This window comes from Bufo bufo, chromosome 7 (genome assembly GCF_905171765.1).
Source record: "Bufo bufo chromosome 7, aBufBuf1.1, whole genome shotgun sequence".
Classification (NCBI taxonomy): domain Eukaryota; kingdom Metazoa; phylum Chordata; class Amphibia; order Anura; family Bufonidae; genus Bufo; species Bufo bufo.
The window spans coordinates 382,010-406,521 of NC_053395.1; the positions used below are offsets into that span (position 1 = coordinate 382,010).

Consider the following 24,512-nt stretch of genomic DNA (forward strand, 5'->3'; position numbering starts at 1 on the left):
TAAATATTCTATAAACCCCTATCAAGTTATTAAAACTAATAAAAATCCTAATAAATTCCTATAAAAATCCTATAAAACTCCTATTAAGCTATTAAAACTAATAAAAATCCTAATAAATACCTACGCAAAAACATATAAAACCCCTATCAAGCTATTAAAACTAATAGAAATCCAAATAAATTCCTATACAAATCCTCTAATACCCCTATCAAGATATTAAAAACCTAATAAAAATCCTAATAAATTCCTATAAAAATCCTATAAAACATCTATCAAGCTATTAAAAACCTAATAAAAAAACCTAATAAATTCTTATAAAAATCCTATAAATCACCTATCAAGCTATTAAAATCCTAATAAATCATATCTATCTATGTATCTTTCTCTCTACCAATTATCTATCTATATTTCTACAATTATCTATTTATCTATCTATTTATCATCTATCGATTATCTAGCTATCTATCCACCCATTTATCTATCCAACTGTCTATCTGTTATCTATCTATCCATCTATCTGTTATCTATCTTTGTATCTATACATCCGTATACCCCCATCTATCTATCTTTCTATCTATCAATTATCTATCTATCTATAGTATATCTTTCCATCTATCTATCTATGGGTATATCTCTCAACGGCACTAACACTCGACTTGTTAATTTTGACAGCTTGAAAGACCTTATGTCGGATTACTCCCCCAAACCCGAGACGCAGAAAACATTAGGTATAGAGCAAAACGGCATTTTCAGAAATAGGAAGCATTTGGCCATAGAGACAAGACCGTGTCCTAAGATCCTATTTAAGAGCGACAACCGCGGCACACAACTTTCCCGTGAGCAGATTCTATTTTACCCCTTAGGCCTATTTCATAGCAGCTTCTATGACAGAAATTCAACAGATCCACCCATCAGCTGTCGGTCAATTTCTACAAGCAACTAACAAATTTACAAAAATAGCAGTGTTTACACATTTGTTACGGGGCGCAGGCAGTATGTTGTACAACCAGCTGTAACAATGAAGAGCCGGAATAGAACAGTTATTTAAAATCTAAACAGCTATCAAAACAGGCCGAAACAGGTAGTATATGTGGTAGTCAGAAACACGGCAATTAAATTTAAAAAAATTTCAGCGTCCATTTTGACCCTATTTTTTGGTCACGACGGCCATTTTCTCAAATACCGCAAACATTTTGCAAAGTGCGTCAGGGAATGTCCAAGCATGTCGAAGGCATGTTCTGGCATGTCCTAAGCGTTATTTAAGAGCTGTGAAAGCATTTTTGTTGTGTTAGGAAATTTGCTTTGTTACGTAATTATGTTTAATAAAAATCGAAGGCGTACATGATTTAAGCAAAATATTTGATCACCGCATCTAGAGCAGATACGTAACATTTATAATTGATACGTCTAACATCCTAAAACTAAATGACCAGCGGCACACAACTTTTTCGGGGGTCCGATAACATCTAGCAGACATAGTCGTCTTTTGTCCCGTCACATCCGCGGTGGATGCGACAGAAACAACAGAATTCTGTAACAAAGATATGTAAAACTTCAAAGTAAAGTTACAACGTTAACCAAACTTTCTGTAACAAAGATATGTAAAACAAATAAAAATGTAGGCTGTTTTTTCTTTTGACAGTAAATACACTGTCTTAATTAGTTAAAATTACATAAACCGCTAGGACATACCGATGATATCAGAAACTTAAAAATGTTGCTAAAATGACTGCAAAAGCTAATTTGTGTTAAAGAGGTCTTGTTATCTCTCATGAAGTGTTTTTTTTTTTTTTTTACTGAATACTTGCATTCCTCATGAAATAACAAGGCGAGCACAAGAATATTTATGTCAGCTGTTTGTACCTATGATTACATATTTATAAATAACTAGACATTATGCCCGTCACAATAACGGATGTTAGAATTGTCAGGCGCGGGCAGCGTATGGGGGGTGGCGTTGATCGGCCGGCGCTCGGGTGTGGTAGGTAGGCTGTGCAGACGTCGTGTGGGGGACGGTGTTGATCAGCCGGCATTCGGGTGTGGTAGGTGGGCTGTGCGGACGGCATGTGGGGGACGGCGTTGATCGTTCTGCGCGCGTGACAATTCTAACATCCGTTATTGTGACGGGCATAATGTCTAGTTATTTATAAATATGTAATCATAGGTACAAACAGCTGACATAAATATTCTTGTGCTCGCCTTGTTATTTCATGAGGAATGCAAGTATTCAGTAAAAAAAAAAAACACTTCATGAGAGATAACAAGACCTCTTTAACACAAATTAGCTTTTGCAGTCATTTTAGCAACATTTTTAAGTTTCTGATATCATCGGTATGTCCTAGCGGTTTATGTAATTTTAACTAATTAAGACAGTGTATTTACTGTCAAAAGAAAAAACGGCCTACATTTTTATTTGTTTTACATATCTTTGTTACAGAAAGTTTGGTTAACGTTGTAACTTTACTTTGAAGTTTTACATATCTTTGTTACAGAATTCTGTTGTTTCTGTCGCATCCACCGCGGATGTGACGGGACAAAAGACGACTATGTCTGCTAGATGTTATCGGACCCCCGAAAAAGTTGTGTGCCACTGGTCATTTAGTTTTAGGATGTTAGACGTATCAATTATAAATGTTACGTATCTGCTCTAGATGCGGTGATCAAATATTTTGCTTAAATCACGTACGCCTTCGATTTTTATTAAACATAATTACGTAACAAAGCAAAATGTTTGCGGTATTTGAGAAAATGACCGTCGTGACCAAAAAATAGGGTCAAAATGGACGCTGAAATTTTTTAAATTTAATTGCCGTGTTTCTGACTACCACATATACTACCTGTTTCGGCCTGTTTTGATAGCTGTTTAGATTTTAAATAACCGTTCTATTCCGGCTCTTCATTGTTACAGCTGGTTGTACAACATACTGCCTGCGCCCCGTAACAAATGTGTAAACACTGCTATTTTTGTAAATTTGTTAGTTGCTTGTAGAAATTGACCGACATCTGATGGGTGGATCTGTTGAATTTCTGTCATAGAAGCTGCTATGAAATAGGCCTAAGGGGTAAAATAGAATCTGCTCACGGGAAAGTTGTGTGCCGCGGTTGTCGCTCTTAAATAGGATCTTAGGACACGGTCTTGTCTCTATGGCCAATCGCTTCCTATTTCTGAAAATGCAGTTTTGCTCTATACCTAATGTTTTCTGCGTCTCGGGTTTGCGGGAGTAATCCGACATAAGGTCTTTCAAGCTGTCAAAATTAACAAGTCGAGTGTTAGTGCCGTTGAGAGTTATACCTATAGATAGATAGATAGATAGATAGATAGATAGATAGATGGAAAGATATACTATAGATAGATAGATAATTGATAGATAGAAAGATAGATAGATGGGGTTTACGGATGTATAGATACAAAGATAGATAACAGATAGATGGATAGATAGATAACAGATAGACAGTTGGATAGATAAATGGATGGATAGATAGCTAGATAATCGTTAGATGATGCATAGATAAATAGATAGATAATTGTAGAAATATAGATAGATAATTGGTAGAGAGAAAGATACATAGATAGATATGATTTTAGGATTTTAATAGCTTGATAGGTGATTTATAGGATTTTATAAGAATTTATTAGGTTTTTTATTAGGTTTTTAATAGCTTGATAGATGTTTTATAGGATTTTTATAGGAATTTATTAGGATTTTTATTAGGTTTTTAATAGCTTGATAGGTGTTTTATAGGATTTTTATTAGTTTTAATATCTTGATAGGGGTATTATAGGATTTGTATAGGAATTTATTTGGATTTCTATTAGTTTTAATAGCTTGATAGGGTTTTATAGGTTTTTGCGTAGGTATTTATTAGGATTTTTATTTGTTTTAATAGCTTGATAGGGGTTTTATAGGATTTTTATAGGAATTTATTAGGATTTTTATTAGTTTTAATAGCTTGATAGGTGTTTTATAGTTTTTTCTAGGAATTTATTAGGATTTTTATTAGTTTTAATAACTTGATAGGGGTTTATAGGATTTTTATAGGTTAAATTGGTAGATAATAGATAGATAGATAGATAGATACGTAGATAAATAGTTAAAATAGATATTATTTTATTAAATTAGTTTTAGAGGCTGGGAATGTGATGTGGGAACTTGTGTAATTTATGATATTACCACCGGTGTAACATGACTGCTTGAATTTATATGTAAAAGTGCACCATCTCTTTAGATTTATGTGTTGTAACATTGCATCGTATTTCTGTACGTTGTTATTAGAATTTTATTAGATTTTTAATAGCTTGATAGGTGTTTTTTAAGTATTTTTATAGGAATTTATTAGGCTTTTTATTAGTTTTAATAGCTTGATAGGGGTTTTATAGGATTTTTATAGGAATTTATTAGGATTTTTATTCGTTTTAACAGCTTGACAAAGGTTTTATAGAAATTTATTAGGATTTTTATTAGTTTTAATACCTTGATAGGTGTTTTATAGGATTTTAATAAGAATTTATTAGGATTTTTATTAGTTTTAATAACTTGATAGGGGTTTATAGGATTTTTATTAAAATATTTATCTACGTTTCAGGGGCATACTGTATTTAATAATAGATCATGGAAAAAGTCCTACAGATAGATAGTTAGATTGAAGGATCAATTAGTATTGTCAATATTTATAATTGGAAAGATAGAATCGGCCTCCGGGGAAAATTGTGTGCCGCTGATGTCGCTCTTAAATAGCGTCTTAGGACACGGTCTTGTCTCTATGGCCAAACGCTTCTATTTATGAAAATGCTGTTTTGCTCTATACCAATTGTTTTCTGCGTCTCGGGTTTGCGTGAGTAATCCGACATAAGGTCTTTTAAGCTGTCAAAATTAACAAGTCGAGTGTTAGTGACGTTGAGAGTTATACCCATAGATAGATAGATAGATAGATAGATAGATAGATAGATGGAAAGATATATAGATAGATGGAAATATAGACTGTAGATAGGTAGATAAAAAGATAGATAGATAGATAATTGATAGATAGAAAGATAGATAGATAGATAGACAGATAAATTGATAGATAGAATTTAGATAGATGGTGTATACGGATGTATAGATACATAGATAGGTAACAGATAGATAGACAGATAGATAAATGGATAGACAGATAACAGATAGATGGATAGATAGATACATAGATAGAAGGATAGATAGGTAAATAAATTGATAGATATAATTTAGATAGATGAGGTATATGACTGTATAGATAGATAGATAACAGCTAGATGGATAGATAGATAGATAGATAGATAGATAGATAGATAGATAGACAGACAGGTTGTCTGGATACATGGATAGATTGATAAGAAATAGATGGATAGATACATAGATAGATAGTTGGATAGATAAATAGATAGATAGATAGACTATAGATAGGTAGATATAAAGATAGATAGATAATTGATAAATAGATAGAAGGATAGGTAGATAAATTGATATATAGAATTTAGATAGATGGGGTATATAGCGTAGATAGATAACAGCTAGATGGATAGATAGATAGACAGGTTGTCTGGATACATGGATAGATAGATAGATAGATAACAGATAGATGGATAGATACATAGATAGATAGTTGGATGGATAAATGGATTGATAGATAGATATAAGATAGATGTATAGATAGGTAGATAGAAAGATAGATAAATAATTGATAGAAGGATAGATAGGTAGATAAATTGATAGATATAATTTAGATAGATGGGGTATATGACTGTATAGATACATAGTTAGATAACAGATAGATGGATAGATAGACAGTTGTCTGGATACATGGATAGATAGATAGATAGATAGATAGATAGATAGATATTAGATAGGTAGATAGAAAGATAGATAGATAATTGATAAATAGATAGAAGGATAAGTAGATAAATTGATATATAGAATTTAGATAGATGGGGTATATGGCGTAGATAGATAACAGATAGACTATTAGTCGTGCTTAAATTTATATGTAAAAGGTCTGTTAGAATTAGTCAAGCTAATGCATTATCTGTGTGGAATTAGTCGTGCCTAAATTTATAGAACCGGCTGTGGGGATTAGTCATCCTAATGGCATTTTTGAATTTATATGTAAAAGTGCTGTATCTCTTTACATTATGTGCTGTAACATTGCATCGTATTTCTGCACTTTGTTTATCTGCCCAATAATGTTTATCTGCCCAATAAAGCTATTGAAACGCCGCAATTTTTGTTTGTGACCGATTTGTATACCGATTTCAGAAAAGATATGAGCGGGGTGGATCTACCATAATAATATAACGCGGTCTCTAGACATGTCCAGGCATGCAATATTCAGATTTGGGAGGGAGGAGGCGAAGGGGTGGGGGACCTGTCAAGAGGACGAAAGGGGCGTGTTGACGAGAGGGGTTTTGGTAAACAATAAAAGGGGCGTGGTACCTGTCACTTTTTGACGAATAATATAGACGCTTCACTACTGGTGAATTCACTAAAAGAGTTCAGGAGGGGCCTGGATGTATTTCTGGAGTTTAATAATATTACAGGCTATAGCTACTAGAGAATAGTTGTTGATCCAGGGAGTTATTCTGATGTCTGATTGGAGTCGGGAAGGAATTTATTTCCCTAAAGTGAGGAAAATTGGATTCTGCTTCACAGGGGTCTTTTGTCTTCCTCTGGATCAACTTGCAGGATAACAGAATTTTTTTAAGTTATGACATAAAAACGTCAGCCAGTACATTTATGAACAATTTTATGTTAATTGGGTTGCTATCTGGCTCCTTTTCTGGAAAACCCAATTTTTTTGAAATTCTAATTGAATTTTATTCATGTAGCATTGATTTGCTGATTTTTATATGTAACTTTCTAATTTGCAGTTGGTTCCTCCTCATTTTGAATTTGCATCCCTTAGATAGGTATGATATCATGGACACAGTGGTCTCTGATAACCAAAGAGACTGAATTGCATTTTATTATACCAGATAGATTATACTCTCAGCTGCCGAACGGTTGAGAGAGCAAAGTAGTATTACTCACATCAATAAAGAATCCTAGAACTGCAATTCCACTTGGGTCGAGTTTAGCTTCTGACAGTTGAATTCCACCCTTTGTGTGAACAACGTGCATCTAAGAGAAACAAAAAAATCCTAATCTAGAAATATATTGATATTGGTATCATCAGTGATTGATAGTATTCTCTGTGTAAGTGTGTATACAGCGGTAGCTGTCAGTCACTGATAGTTGTACACAGGGAGGTGTTATCAGTGATTGATGGTATTCTCTGTGTAAGTGTGTATACAGCGGTAGCTGTCAGTCACTGATAGTTGTACACAGGGAGGTGTTATCAGTGATTGATGGTATCCTCTGTGTAAGTGTGTATACATAGATAGCTGTCAGTCACTGATGGTTGTACACAGGGAGGTCTTATCAGTGATTGATAGTATTCTCTGTGTAAGTGTGTATACATAGATAGCTGTCAGTCACTGATAGTTGTACACAGGGAGGTGTTATCAGTGATTGATGGTATTCTCTGTGTAAGTGTGTATACATAGATAGCTGTCAGTCACTGATAGTTGTACACAGGGAGGTGTTATCAGTGATTGATGGTATTCTCTGTGTAAGTGTGTATACATAGATAGCTGTCAGTCACTGATAGTTGTACACAGGGAGGTGTTATCAGTGATTGATAGTATTCTGTGTGTAAGTGTGTATACAGCGGTAGCTGTCAGTCACTGATAGTTGTACACAGGGAGGTGTTATCAGTGATTGATGGTATTCTGTGTGTAAGTGTGTATACATAGATAGCTGTCAGTCACTGATAGTTGTACACAGGGAGGTGTTATCAGTGATTGATGGTATTCTCTGTGTAAGTGTGTATACATAGATAGCTGTCAGTCACTGATAGTTGTACACAGGGAGGTGTTATCAGTGATTGATGGTATTCTCTGTGTAAGTGTGTATACAGCGGTAGCTGTCAGTCACTGATAGTTGTACACAGGGAGGTGTTATCAGTGATTGATGGTATCCCCTGTGTAAGTGTGTATACATAGATAGCTGTCAGTCACTGATAGTTGTACACAGGGAGGTGTTATCAGTGATTGATGGTATTCTCTGTGTAAGTGTGTATACATAGATAGCTGTCAGTCACTGATAGTTGTACACAGGGAGGTGTTATCAGTGATTGATGGTATTCTCTGTGTAAGTGTGTATACATAGATAGCTGTCAGTCACTGATAGTTGTACACAGGGAGGTGTTATCAGTGATTGATAGTATTCTGTGTGTAAGTGTGTATACAGCGGTAGCTGTCAGTCACTGATAGTTGTACACAGGGAGGTGTTATCAGTGATTGATGGTATTCTGTGTGTAAGTGTGTATACATAGATAGCTGTCAGTCACTGATAGTTGTACACAGGGAGGTGTTATCAGTGATTGATGGTATTCTCTGTGTAAGTGTGTATACATAGATAGCTGTCAGTCACTGATAGTTGTACACAGGGAGGTGTTATCAGTGATTGATGGTATTCTCTGTGTAAGTGTGTATACAGCGGTAGCTGTCAGTCACTGATAGTTGTACACAGGGAGGTGTTATCAGTGATTGATGGTATCCCCTGTGTAAGTGTGTATACATAGATAGCTGTCAGTCACTGATAGTTGTACACAGGGAGGTGTTATCAGTGATTGATGGTATCCCCTGTGTAAGTGTGTATACATAGATAGCTGTCAGTCACTGATAGTTGTACACAGGGGGGTGTTATCAGTGATAGTATTCTCTGCGTAAGTGTGTATACATAGATAGCTGTCAGTCACTGATATCTGTACACAGGGAGGTGTTATCAGTGATTGATAGTATTCTCTGTGTAAGTGTGTATACATAGATAGCTGTCAGTCACTGATAGTTGTACACAGGGAGGTGTTATCAGTGATTGAAGGTATTCTCTGTGTAAGTGTGTATAGACCGGTAGCTGTCAGTCACTGATAGTTGTACATGGGGAAGTATTATCAGTGATAATATCCTCTATCTATGTATATACACTTACACAGAGGATACTATCACTGATAACACCTCCCCATGTACAACTATCAGTGACTGACAGCTATCTCTGTATACACACTTACACAGAGGATACTATCACTGATAACACCTCCCCTGTGTACAACTATCAGTGACTGACAGCTATCTATGTATACACACTTACACAGAAAATACTATCACTGATAACACCTCCCCATGTACAACTATCAGTGACTGACAGCTATCTATGTATACACACTTACACAGAGGATACTATCACTGATAACACCTCCTCATGTACAACTATCAGTGACTGACAGCTATCTATGTATACACACTTACACAGAGGATACTATCACTGATAACACCTCCTCATGTACAACTATCAGTGACTGACGGCTATCTCTGTATAAACACGTACACAGAGGATACTATCACTGATAACACCTCCTCATGTACAACTATCAGTGACTGACAGCTATCTATGTATACACACTTACACAGAGGATACTATCACTGATAACACCTCCTCATGTACAACTATCAGTGACTGACGGCTATCTATGTATACACACTTACACAGAGGATACTATCACTGATAACACCTCCTCATGTACAACTATCAGTGACTGACAGCTATCTCTGTATAAACACGTACACAGAGGATACTATCACTGATAACACCTCCTCATGTACAACTATCAGTGACTGACAGCTATCTCTGTATAAACACGTACACAGAGGATACTATCACTGATAACACCTCCTCATGTACAACTATCAGTGACTGACAGCTATCTATGTATACACACTTACACAGAGGATACTATCACTGATAACACCTCCTCATGTACAACTATCAGTGACTGACAGCTATCTCTGTATAAACACGTACACAGAGGATACTATCACTGATAACACCTCCTCATGTACAACTATCAGTGACTGACAGCTATCTCTGTATAAACACGTACACAGAGGATACTATCACTGATAACACCTCCTCATGTACAACTATCAGTGACTGACAGCTATCTATGTATACACACTTACACAGAGGATACTATCACTGATAACACCTCCTCATGTACAACTATCAGTGACTGACAGCTATCTATGTATACACACGTACACAGAGGATACTATCACTGATAACACCTCCTCATGTACAACTATCAGTGACTGACAGCTATCTCTGTATAAACACGTACACAGAGGATACTATCACTGATAACACCTCCTCATGTACAACTATCAGTGACTGACAGCTATCTATGTATACACACTTACACAGAGGATACTATCACTGATAACACCTCCTCATGTACAACTATCAGTGACTGACGGCTATCTCTGTATAAACACGTACACAGAGGATACTATCAATCACTGATAACACCTCTCGAGCGACGGCCGTATATATAGACAGCACTTTGCAAAAGCTTTACGCAGTTGTGGAAACACGCTGCAAAGTAACAATACTTTCAAAAATCGAAGGCTTAATAGATTAAAATTACATTCATTCTGCCGCAGGACAAAACCCCAAATATATAGCCAATGTCATTAAGAACTATCTTCAGTGAAAAGAAAAACAAGGTGTCCTGGAAGTGATGATATGGGCCCCCCTTTGCATTTTGTTAACTGATAAAATATAAAGTACTAACGCTTCTATTTTTAAAGCATTCTTACTCTGCAGCATTTTCCCAAACTACTGTATATATACATTTACTTATATATGTAACACTAGCAGAAGGACCCGGCTTCACACAGGGATATTTCATGTATTTCATTTAATGTTTGTGTGTGTCATTAAAAGATATTAACACTATCCACTATAACAGTGACCTCTAAGGCACCCCGTGCTCTTTAACAGTGACCTCCACAGCGGCCTTCCCTTTATTAGTGACCTCCACAGTACCCATTCTCCTTAACAGTTATTTACACAATATCCCCGCCCCCTTAACAGTGACCTCTACAGCACCTCTCCCCTTAATACTGACCTCCATAGCGGACAATCCCCTTAACTGTGACCTCCACCTTTTCTGCCCCCTTTACAGAGACCTCCACAGCGCCCGTCCGTTTAACAGTGACCTCCACAGCATTCCACCCCCTTAACAGTGACCTCTACAGCATTCCACCCCCTTAACAGTGTCCTCCACAGCATTCCACCCCCTTAACAGTGACCTCCACAGCATTCCACCCCCTTAACAGTGACCTCCACAGCATTCCACCCCCTTAACAGTGACCTCCACAGCATTCCACCCCCTTAACAGTGACCTCTACAGCAGCCTGAGCCTTTAATAGTGTCCTCCACAGCATTCCACCCCCTTAACAGTGACCTCCACAGCAGCCCGCCCCTTTAACAGTGACCTCCATAGCATTCGACCCCCTTAGCAGTGACCTTTACAGCAGCCGGAGCCTGCAGGCGCAGGGCCTGGACGGACACAGGGATGTCCTTTTCAACAGCTCACTCTCAGACAGCAGCACTGTGCTGTCTGACCGTGAGCTGCAGGGAGAAAGTCAACCTCCAGCACTCCAGCTGTTCTGAAACTACAACTCCCAGAATCCTCCTTTCACTTGTGGGAGTTACAAGAGAAGCCAAGTAAGTCTGCATGCTGGGAGTTGTAGTTTCACAGCATCTGGAGTGCCAAAGGTTGCTGACCCTTGTATTAGATAAAATCCTTTAACTTTAAAGGGGTTCTCTCACTTCAGCAGATGGCCTCGATCATGCAGACGCAGTTAATATCAGGCACCTTCTAATGTATTGTTATTCTCCATTTTGCCTTCTTTGCTGCTTCATTAATTCTTCCATCACATTATACACTGCTCGTTTCCAGGGGTTACGACCACCCTGCAATCCAGCAGTGGTGGTCGTGCTTGCACACTGTAGGAAAAATCGCTGACCTCTCTGGTGGCCAGCAGATGACCCCGGCACTCGCTTTCTTCTATATGCTTTCATTATCACAACATCAATTGTTACATAGGATGCGATTTAGCCCGACCTATGTAAAAGCATATTGAAGAAAGCGTGTGGTGGGATCATCTGCTTTCTAAAAAGACAGTCTGCTGAGCAGATCCTCTACTCTCTGGTGGCTGGGACTGTGGGAGCACTCATAGGCACACATGCACCCCAGGTCCTGGCCACCTCATATCTGCGCTGCAGCAGAGGCCGTAACCCCTGGAAAAGAGCAGTGTATAATGTGATGGAAAAGTGAATCAAGCCAGCAAAATAAACAATATGGAGAATCACAATACATTATGAAGTGCCTGGTATTAACTGCATCTATATGATAAATACAATTTACTGAAGTGAGAGGACCCCTTTAAGCCTCAATTAGCCCAACATGGAAACTTGTATGGAACATACCTGTATATAATCCATGCACTTTTGTATTCTGCATTTTAACCGAAGAAATATCTCCCCTAAATCTTCACTGGAAAAAAACATTGACCCTGTTAGATTCACACTGCATCTTTTATGTGTGAGTCACAGTAAAGGCCGGGGTCTTTTGCATTGTCCCGTGGAGACCCTACTAACTGAAAAGGGCCGGAAGATATATACAATAAATAACTGTTTAGAATTTGGTAACCACATAAAGAATTTGGGTAATGCATGACTGACAACAGTAAGTCCCACATGATGGAGGTTTACATTAAAATTACTTCCTGAACCCTTTATGTAATGTATTTACCAGCAGAACATAAAAAATGGAATAATTGTGAGCCTGTTCTATTACCTCCATCGCATACTGCCTTCCAGACAGCCTGTGTTCAGAGCCTGATGTGCCAACTCCCCAGTGAAAATGAAATGCAGTAGCTATGTAAATTGCAGGGAGGCCCGCACCAGATATTGAGACTCCGTCACCAATGGCAATTTCAACTATGAAGACAAATGCATGAAGTAAGACTCCATCAAATGTATCTAAGAAAATATAGGTATACTTATCAACTGTATGCACCTACAGGAGTAATCAGAGGGATTAGCCTCAGTGCTATGTGCCTACAGGAGTAATCAATAGGATTAGTATCTGTGTGCTTACAGGAGTTATCAATGAGATTAGTATCAGAGCTTTGCGCCTACAGGAGTAATCAGAGGGACTAGCATCAGTGATATGTGCCTACAGGAGTAATCAATAGGATTCGTTTCTGTGTGCCTACAGGAGTTATCAATGAGATTAGTATCTGTGTGCTTACAGGAGTTATCAATGAGATTAGTATCTGTGTGCCTACAGGAGTTATCAATGAGATTAGCATCAGAGCTGTGCGCCTACATGAGTAATAAGAGGGATTAGCATCCGTGCTATGTGCCTACAGGAGCAATCAATAGGATTAGTATCTGTGTGCCTACAGGAGTAATCAATAGGATTAGTATCTGTGTGCCTACAGGAGTAATCAATAGGATTAGAATCTGTGTGCCTACAGGAGTAATCAATAGGATTAGTTTCTGTGTGCCTACAGGAGTTATCAATGAGATTAGTATCTGTGTGCCTACAGGAGTTATCAATGAGATTAGTATTAGTGCTGTGTGCCTACAGGAGTAATCAGAGGGATTAGCATCAGTGCTTTGTGCCTACAGGAGTAATCAATAGGATTAGTATCTGTGTGCCTACAGGAGTTATCAATAAGATTAGTATCTGTGTGCTTATAGGAGTTATCAAAGAGATTAGAATCTGTGTGCTTACAGGAGTTATCAATGAGATTAGAATATGTGTGCCTACAGGAGTAATCAATAGGATTAGTATCTGTCTGCTTACAGAAGTTATCAATGAGATTAGTATCTGTGTGCCTACATGAGTAATCAGAGGGATTAGCATCAGTGCTATGTGCCTACAGGAGTAATCAATAGGATTAGTATCTGTGTGCCTACAGGAGTAATCAATAGGGTTAGTATCTGTGTGCCTACAGGAGTAATCAATAGGATTAGAATCTGTGTGCCTACAGGAGTAATCAATAGGATTAGTATCTGTGTGCTTACAGGAGTTATCAATGAGATTAGAATCTGTGTGCTTCCAGGAGTTATCAATGAGATTAGAATCTGTGTGCCTACAGGAGTAATCAATAGGATTAGTATCTCTGTGCCTACAGGACTAATCAATAGGATTAGTATCTGTGTGCTTATAGGAGTTATTAATGAGATTAGTATATGTGTGCCTACAGGAGTTATCAATGAGATTAGCATCAGAGCTGTGCGCCTACATGAGTAATCAGAGGGATTAGCATTGCTATGTGCCTACAGGAGCAATGAATAGGATTAGTATCTGTGTGCCTACAGGAGTAATCAATAGGATTAGTATCTGTGTGCTTACAGGAGTTATCAATGAGATTAGAATATGTGTGCCTACAGGAGTAATCAATAGGATTAGTATCTGTGTGCTTACAGGAGTTATCAATGAGATTAGTATCAGAGCTGTGTGCCTACAGGAGTAATCAGAGGGATTAGCATCAGTGCTTTGTGCCTACAGGAGTAATCAATAGGATTAGTATCTGTGTGCCTACAGGAGTTATCAATGAGATTAGTATCTGTGTGCTTATAGGAGTTATCAAAGAGATTAGAATCTGTGTGCTTACAGGAGTTATCAATGAGATTAGAATATGTGTGCCTATAGGAGTAATCAATAGGATTAGTATCTGTGTGCCTACAGGAGTAATCAATAGGATTAGTATCTGTCTGCCTACAGGAGTTATCAATGAGATTAGTATCTGTGTGCTTATAGGAGTTTTCAATGAAATTAGTATCTGTGTGCTTACAGGATTTATCAATGAGATTAGTATCTGTGCGCCTACATGAGTAATCAGAGGGATTGGCATCAGTGCTATGTGCCTACATGAGTAATCAGAGGGATTAGCATCAGTGCTATGTGCCTACAGGAGTAATCAATAGGATTTGTATTTGTGTGCTTACAGGAGTTATCAATGAGATTAGTATAAGAGCTGTGCGCCTACAGGAGAAATCAGAGGGATTAGCATCAGTGCTATGTGCCTACAGAAGTAATCAGAGGGATTACCATCAGTGCTATCTGCCTACAGGAGTAATCAATAGGATTAGTATCTGTGTGCCTACAGGAGTTATCAATGAGATTAGTATCTGTGTGCCTATAGGAGTTATCAATAAGATTAGTATCAGAGCTTTGCGCCTACATGAGTAATCAGAGGGATTAGCATCAGTGCCATGTGCCAACAGGAGCAATCAATAGGATTAGTATCTGTGTATTTACTAATCTAATTGATAACTCCTATAAGTACCCAGATACTAATCCTATTGATTGCTCCTGTAGGCATATAGCGCTGATGCTAATCCCTCTGATTACTCATGTAGGCGCACAGCTCTGATACTAATCTCATTGATAACTCCTGTAGGTACACAGATACTAATCTAATTGATAACTCCTGTATCTGTATGCCTACAGGAGTTATCAATGAGATTAGTATCAGAGCTGTGCGCCTACATGAGTAATCAGAGGCATTAGCATCAGAGCTATGTGCCTACAGGAGTAATCAATAGGATTAGTATCTGTGTGCTTACAGGAGTTATCAATGAGATTAGTATCTGTGTGCCTACAGGAGTTATCAATGAGATTAGTATCTGTGCAATAAATTGCCCCATTTTAGAAACTACATGAATAATCCAGCGGGATTACTATCTGTGTTGTATGTCTACAAGGGTGATCAATCGGATTAGTGTCTATGCTATGTGACTACAGGAGTAATCAATGGAATTACCGTAGTATCTGTGGGTGTGTGTTTACAAGGGTGATCAATGGGATTATTATCAGTGCTGTGCGCCTACAGGAGTAATAAATGGGATTATTATTATTATTATTATTATTAACCCCTTAAGAACCCTGCCATTTTTCACCTTAAAGACCAGGCCATTTTTTGCAAATCTGACATGTGTCACTTTATGTGGGGATAACTTTAAAACACTTACTTATCCAGGCCATTCTGAGATTGTTTTCTCGTCACATATTGTACTTCATGACAGTGGTAAATTTGAGTCAAAAAATTTCATTTTTATTTATAACAAAAATACAAAATTTACTAAAAATTGGGAAAAATTAGCAATTTTCAAATTTCAGTTTCTCTGCTCTTAAAACAGATAGTGATCCCTCCTAAAATAGTTATTACTTTACATTTCCCATATGTCTACTTCATGTTTGGATAATTTTGTAAATTACATTTTCTTTTTTTGGGGACGTTACAAGGCTTAGAAGTTTAGAAGCAAATCTTAAAATTTTTAAGAAAATGTCCGAAACCCAATTTTTAAGGGCCAGTTTAGGTCTGAAGTCACTTTGTGAGGCTAACATAATAGAAACCACCAATAAATTGCCCCATTTTAGAAACTACACCCCTCATGGTATTCAAAACGGATTTTACAAACTTTGTTAACCCTTTAGTTGTTCCACAAGAATTAAAGGAAAATGGAGATGAAATTTCAGAATTTCACTTTTTTGTCAGATTTTCCATTTTAATCCATTTTTTCCAGTAACAAAGCAAGGATTAACAGCCAAACAAAACTCAATATTTATTACCCTGATTCTGTAGTTTACAGAAACACCCCACATGTGATCGTAAACTGCTGTACAGGCACACGGCAGGGAGCAGAAGGAAAGAAGCACCATGTGGTTTTTAGAGGGCAGATTTCACTGGGATAATTTTAAGATACCATGTCACATTTGAAGACCCCCTGATGCTCCAAAAAAAAGTGACCCCCACTTTGGAAACTACGGGATAAGGTGGCAATTTTGTTGGTACTCTTTTAGGGTACATGTGATTTTTGGTTGCTCTGAGTTACACTTTTTCTGAGGCAAGGTAACAAAAAATAGCTGTTTTGGCACGTTTTTTTTTGTTTTTTTTTTACAATGGTCACCTGACAGGTTAGATCATGTGCTATTTTTATAGAGCAGGGTGTTATGGACACGACAATACCAAATATGGCTACTTTTTGGGGTTGTTTGTTTCAGTTTTACATAAAGCAATAAGATTTTATAGTGTCTTCATATTCTGAGAGACATATTATTTTTTTGCCCAATTGTTTTATGTAGGGGATCATTTTTTGTGGGATGAGGTGACGGTTTGATTGGTACTATTTTTGGGGGCATATGACTTTTTAATCGCTTGGTGTGGCACTTTTTGTGATATAAGGTGACAAAAAAATGTTTTTATGGAGCTGGTCGTTACAGAAGCGGCAATACTTAATATGTCTGTTTTTCTTTTTTTCTATATTTTTTTTCCAATTTTATGTTTTATTTTGGGAAAGGGACTTTTTTTTTTTTCACTTGAAACGGTTTTATTTTTTACTTTTTTTTTTTGTCCCACAGGAGTAATCAGAGGGATTAGTATCAGTGTGTAGATCAGTAGGTATTTACTACACAGTGCTATCTGTAGTGCTGCTGTGCTATGGTAAAACAGTTCATTGGTTAAGTAGTCATCATAGAGGAGCTGTTTTTGCTCCTGTAGCGATTGCTACCTGTGTGTCCAGTGTTGCTCATGGTCTTCAAGGCATCCTTTCTACTGTAGTTAGTGAACACAAATTGGCCCAGACTTCCATTGAACTGAACAGAGACCACTGGGATATCTATTGGCGACTGATTTGATCCATTACAGGAACCCAATGATGTCCATGTAGTAGGACCTGTGGAGTAATCGCTTAAGTTAGAGCAGTAATCAGCATGGCTGGCAACAAGATGGATGGATCTGATTGAACACAATGTGCCACTGAGAAGACTAAAGACACAGCAACCTGTAGGGTTTGACAGGAGTGACACTGACGAGATGGCACACTTATAGTGATCATATCACATTCTGTGAGTGGATGAGACAAAAATAGCAAGTGCAAAAAAAAAGACTCACCACAGGACTCTTCTGTGTAACACCAATCTGGAAGAAAAAAACGAGACATGAAAATTACACCCGTACATCATCTGCTAAGAAGAGTACGAGGAATGAAACTATGTGAGAAGTAGTCAATTAATAAAGCCATGGTCAGCTATCAGAGGAGAGGTCAAGGGATGACAGCAAGCTCATAGATTGGTCAGAGCGAGGTAGTGTTGATTGAGCACCAAAGTGCTTGGGTGCTCGAGTAGAACACTTTGGGAGCACAATGGAAGTCAATGGGAGAACCCGAGCATTACACCAGGCAGCGCCTGCTCTGAAGAGGGGAGGGCGTCTGGCTCACAGGAAACGTTCAGAAATTGATGGAAACACCAATGAAATGGTTCGGGAACAGCATGGGGAGGATGTCTGGATGCATCTTGGACTCCCAGGTCGCTGCTGGGAACGATGCTGTCCGAGTAGTACGCCATTTTTACTGACTGACAATAATACGCACCAAACCGAAGATAAAATCGATTTTAGAGAAAAAATTGTTAGGAAACATTCCTTCCTGTATATTTACTTGTATATAAAGTGCAAGTGCTGCCAAACATTACAAGGAAGAGGCGCTCCGACACAACCTGTATATCACATAAAGGAGGCCTCAGTCACATTGTGGTACAATAGTTCAGGTAGTCGGACTCCTACACTCATAAAGCCTGTGCACTAAGTGAAAGGGCTGCCAAACATAACAAGGAACCGGCGCTCCAATACACCCTTATTACACATAAAGGAGGGCGTCATACACAGCCTTGAAAAATTAGGATTGATTGCTGCTGGTGACCCTCAAAAATATTGGGGTGAGGGCCTGCTGCTGAGCTGACCCTCTAAAACATTAGGGGTGAGGGTCTGCTGCTGATTTGACCCTCTAAAACATTAGGGGTGAGGGTCTGCTGCTGATTTGACCCTCTAAAACATTAGGGGTGAGGGTCTGCTGCTGATTTGACCCTCTAAAACATTAGGGGTGAGGGTCTGCTGCTGTATTGACCCTCTAAAACATTAGGGGTGAGGGTCTGCTGCTGATTTGACCCTCTAAAACATTAGGGGTGAGGGTCTGCTGCTGATTTGACCCTCTAAAACATTAGGGATGAGGGTCTGCTGCTGTTCTGACCATCTAAAACATTAGGAGCGAGGGCAGCCTAATAAGCATGTTGATATGATGGAGGAGGAAGACGAGAAAAGGAAGATTGAACCATATACCCTGTTTGTGGTGGAAGGGGTGCAGGGAATACAGTGCATTCAGTACATTATAAACAACACATGTAAAGTGCCTTCATGTTCAGCCGCTTTCCTCTGGTGCAGTAGAGAAGTCGGGGGAAATCCAGGCCTTGTTCATTTTGATAAGAGTCAACCTGTCAGCATTTTCAGTTGACAGGCGGATACACTTATCTGTTATAATGCCACCAGCAGCACTAAATACCCGCTCTGACAAAACGCTGGCGACAGGGCAGACCAGCACCTCCAAGGCGTGGAGCGCCAGTTCATGCCACGTGTCCAGCTTGGACACCCAGTAGTTGTAAGGCACTAAGGGATCACTGAGGACGCTGACACGGTCTGCTACGTACTCCTTCACCATCTTCCAAAACTTTTCTCTCCTTGTGACACTAGGCCGCGCATCAGGGGACGACTGGTATATCACACTAGTAGAAATTATTTGTTCCAATAACGTTTGTCCCTCTATCTACCTGCAGTATCGCAGCAGAACCGCACACAACTGCCGCACAATACAAATGCACTATAATATACCGTCTAACATAGAAAGTATATTATAACATTGTACAAGGAAGGCAATCCATTAGAATATACATAAAGATAAAACGTACCCTTAAATCAATGTTACTACCATTTACACGTCCGTAAGTGTTTTGCAGATCCGCAAAATATGGACACTGGCAATGTGCACTCTGCAATTTGCGGACCGCACATCGCCGGCACTATAATAGAAAATGCCTAATCTTGTCTGCAATTGCGGACAAGAATAGGACATGTTCTATTTTTTTGCAGAAACGGAAGCACGGATACGGAAGTGCGGATCCGCAAATGCGGTTGCGGACAGCACATTCCGGCCCCATTAAAAAGGAATGCGGACGCGGACCCATTTTGCGGACGCGTGAATGGAAAAGATATCCCTCGAAATAAAAATAAATTAAATTATTAAAGTTAAGCAAAAAGCATAAATGTGGTCGGCAATAACAAGTGCTCGGCGGCAGTAAATCAGGTGCTCGGTGGCACCAAATCAGAAACCATATGTCCTACCACAATCTGGGGGGTTCCAGTGCACATCCATAAATCCCGGAGGGAAAGCAAAAACCATCTATCCCTTGGCTAGATGATGATGATGTGGTATTGAAGGACAGGGTGGGCAAAGAACTGTCCCTGATATTTCCCTACAGGGGGGTGCTATTCTGGCCCTGATAGCCTAACCACAGACCACCCGCCCTGATAAGAGCGACCCCGTCCGGAACCTTACCCTATATAAAAATGGCCCTAGTAAGCCCCTAGGCCCCTGACTTCCAGGTGATCACTATATAGATCTATGTGTTTTTGACTCATTATAAAAGTATATTATAAGTATATCGCACCCCTCTGTGTATCACACATATAGATAGCACACCTATTCCAGTCCTTAAAAGGACTTTTGTGGCCCTATTAGCTAGCGTTTGGTGTCCCTAACAGTCTGTCCCTGCTCCACACAGCAACCTCTCCCTACACTGGCAAAACACTGAATGTAAAATGGGGGCCCGATCAGGTTTATTTATAAGGTAGGGGGTATATCCATGTGCTGAAACGTCTCAATTGGCTGTCCTGTACCACCTGATGGATGTGTCATGGGTCAAAGTTCTTCACAATGTAAAAGAATATGGTGGGCGCGAATATCTCCATATGTTCGGCGAATTGCGAACATGAAAAGTTCGCCGCAAAAAACGACCGCCGGGTGAACCGCAAGGCCATCTCTAATCAGTAGGATGACTCTACTCTATCCACTCTACTCTCCAGATCACATCTCACCACCTGTGCACTTGACCCAATCCCATCCCACCTCATCCCTAACCTCACCACAGTGTTTATCCCAGCCCTAACTCATCTCTTCAACCTATCACTAACCTCTGGTGTCTTCCCCTCTGCTTTTAAACACTCTACCATTACACCCATCCGCAAAAAGCCTTCACTTGACCCATCTTCTTTGTCCAGTTATCGCCCCATATCACTGCTTCCGTATGCCTCAAAGCTACTTGAACAACATGTCCATTCTGAGTTGTCCTCTCACCTTTCCTCCTGCTCCCTCTTTGACCGCCTCCAATCTGGCTTCTGACCCCACCATTCGACTGAGACTGCCCTCACCAAAGTCACCAATGACCTACTGACAGTCAAAACCAAGAAACAATACTCTGTCCTCCTTCTCCTTGACCTGTCCTCTGCCTTCGACACTGTTGACCACTCCCTTCTGTTGCAAACTCTCTCATCTCTTGGCATCACTGACCTGGCCCTCTCCTGGATCACATCATACCTCACAGACCGGACATTTAGCGTCTCCCACTCCCGCACCACCTCCTCGTCTCATTCCCTCTCTGTTGGTGTCCCGCAAGGCTCTGTCCTAGGACCCCTGCTCTTCTCTATCTACACTTTTGGCCTGGGACAGCTCATAGAGTCTCATGGCTTTCAGTATCACTCCTACGCTGACGACACACAAATCTGGTCCAGACATCACCACCTTACTATCCAGAATCCCACAATGTCTATCTTCTATATCATCCTTCTTCTCCTCTCGCTTTCTGAAACGTAACATGGATAAAACAGAATTCATCCTCTTTCCCCCATCTTGCTCAACCCCCCCAACAGACCTATCTATCACGATCAATGGCTGCACACTCTCCCCGGTCAATCAAGTCCGCTGCCTTGGAGTGACCTTGGATTCTGCCCTCTCCTTCAGACCGCACATCCAAGCCCTTTCCACCACCTGCCAACCTCCAACTCAAAAACATCTCCCGCATCCGCGCTTTCCTTAACTTTGAATCTGCGAAAATGCTTGTACATGCCCTCATTATCTCCCGCCTAGACTACTGCAACACTCTCCTCTGTGGCCTTCCATCTAGCACTCTCGCACCCCTCCAGTCTATCCTCAACTCTGCTGCCCGACTAATCCACCTCTCACCCTATTACTCCTCTGCCTCTCCCCTCTGCCAATCCCTTCACTGGCTCCCCATTGCCCAGCGAATTCACTTCAAAGTACTAACAAATACATACAAGGCCGTCCATAACCTGTCCCCTCCCTACATCTCTGAGCTACTTTCCCGATACACCCCCACACGCACTCTCTGATCCTCACAAGACCTCCTTCTCTCCTCTCCTCTTATCGCCTCTTCCCACAATCGCCTCCAAGATTTCTCCAGTGCATCCCCCATACTCTGGAACTCGCTACCCCAACATATCAGACTCTCACCTACAGTGGAATCCTTCAAAAGAAACCTGAAACCTACCTCTTCAGACAAGCCTACAACCAGTGGCCCTGCTGCCTCTATACCGCCATGACCAGCTTCACCCGCACCTACTGTGTCCTTCTCCCATACCATGTAGATTGTAAGCCTCGCGGGCAGGACCCTCTCTCCTTCTGTACCAGTCTGTAACTCGTCTTGTTTATGATTAGTGCAATTGTCTGTATTATGTATGTGCACCGCTTATCATATGTACAGCGCTATGGAATGAATGGCGCTTTAATAATAATAATAATAATCTCCTCATCCTCTTCCTCCTCTTTGGCCCATCCATGCTGAACAGATGGAATAAACCTGATATGGGTACTACCCTCTGTAGCGGAGGCAATCGCCTCCTCCTCCTCCTCATCATCATCATCATCCAATTTGCGTGGAGATGACAAACTGAGGGTGGTCTGGCTATCACCCTGTGTACTGTCTCCCCCCATTTCCACCTCTTCCACATGCAAAGCGTCCACCTTCATTGTCAGCAGCGAGCATTTGAGTAGACACAGAAGTGGGATGGTGACGCTGATAATAGCGTTATCGCCGCTCACCATCTGTGGTGATTCCTCAAAGTAAATCCTCACAGATGTCAGACATCAATGCTCACTCGTCGCTTGTGAAGAGCAGAAGCTGACTGGAAAGGCGACAACCATGTTGCAGCTGGTATTCCACTACTGCCCTCTGCTGCTCACAAAGTCTGCCCAACATGTGGCGTGTGCTCACGTCGCACAACAGTCGGTGAGCTTGCAATTGTAAGCGCTGCTGCAGCGTTGACAGACCGGCGGCAGCTGTAAATGACTTTCAGAAATGGGCACTGCAGGTAATTATCATATGTACACGCCTAACTGACAATGATTGGAAAACTCCAAGTTAGGAAGGTGTGTCTAGCTGATATGTTTGTGATCATAAATCACACACACATGAGGCAAAGGGACAACAACAGGGAGCAACACAGAACACAGAGAAACAAGGAAATAAAGTAGCACACCCCAGGAGAAATCCCAATGATCAGAACGGACTTCACAGCCGACTTCCCTTAGACTCTGCATATCAACTGTACTCTCGGGTAACGTATCACTTTATTATGTGCAGTATTAATTGAATAAATTAGCTTGATATTTAGAAAAATCCCTGCTTTATTGCAGATGTGTAATGTTAGATGTACTACATCAATATTATCACTATTCAGTAAAGATGCATATTACTGAATGAAAAATCTAATATTGATATCAGAGGGAATCTCTGATTGGAATATACAGGGTGGGCCATTTATATGGATACACCTTAATAAAATGGGAATGGTTGGTGATATTAACTTCTTGTTTGTGGCACATTAGTATATGTGAGGGGGGAAACCTTTCAAGATGGGTGGTGACCATGGCGGCCATTTTGAAGTTGGCCATTTTGAATCCAACTTTTGTTTTTTCAATAGGAAGAGGGTCATGTGACACATGAAACTTATTGGGAATTTCACACGAAAAGAAATGGTGTGCTTGGTTTTAACGTAACTTTATTCTTTCATGAGTTATTTACAAGTTTCTCTTTGTTTACAGCCATTGACATGTCGCCGAGGTTAACACGTGAGGAGCGGATAGAAATTGTGTTGATGTCTGGTGAACGCAGTAACCGGGTCATTGCAGCAGATTTCAATGCAAGACACCCTACGAGACCACCCATCTCCCATGCTACAGTTAGCAAACTGCTTGCTAAGTTTCGTGAAACTGGTTCAGTGTTGGATTTGCCAGAATGTGGATGCATGAAATCTGTCTCTAATGAAGAAGCAAACTTGATGAGGCAAACTTTTATGTGAATGGTGAAGTTAACAAACAAAACCACCGCTATTGGTATGACACTAACCCACATTGGATAGATCCCTCCAAGACTGTCGGAACAAAAAAATTGATGGTATGGTGTGGTATATGGGGTACAAAGATAGTGGGGCCATCCTTTATCAATGGAAACCTCAAGGCCACTGGATATGCGAAATTGCTCCATGATGATGTGTTTCCCTCTTTATGCACTGAAGCTGGCACGTTCCCTGAGTTTTTCCAGCAAGATGGTGCACCAGCACATTATGGGTGTCAAGTCCGAGCATTCCTAGATGAACAGTTTCCTGGAAAGTGGATTGGTCGTCGTAGGCCAGTTGA

General features: G+C 39.9%; 1 protein-coding gene across 1 annotated transcript in view; it reads right to left on the reverse strand.

Annotated features, from left to right (window-relative positions):
• The window catches only part of LOC121007839, a 155,219-nt gene that overhangs the window by 42,552 nt on the left and 88,155 nt on the right, over positions 1-24,512 (reverse strand). The window contains exons 3-6 of the mRNA XM_040440081.1: positions 17,867-17,893; positions 17,484-17,648; positions 12,754-12,896; positions 7,041-7,130 (exon numbers count right to left, since the gene is read on the reverse strand). Coding sequence (XP_040296015.1) covers positions 7,041-7,130; positions 12,754-12,896; positions 17,484-17,648; positions 17,867-17,893 — 425 coding nt within the window. The remainder of the gene's footprint in view (positions 1-7,040; positions 7,131-12,753; positions 12,897-17,483; positions 17,649-17,866; positions 17,894-24,512) is intronic.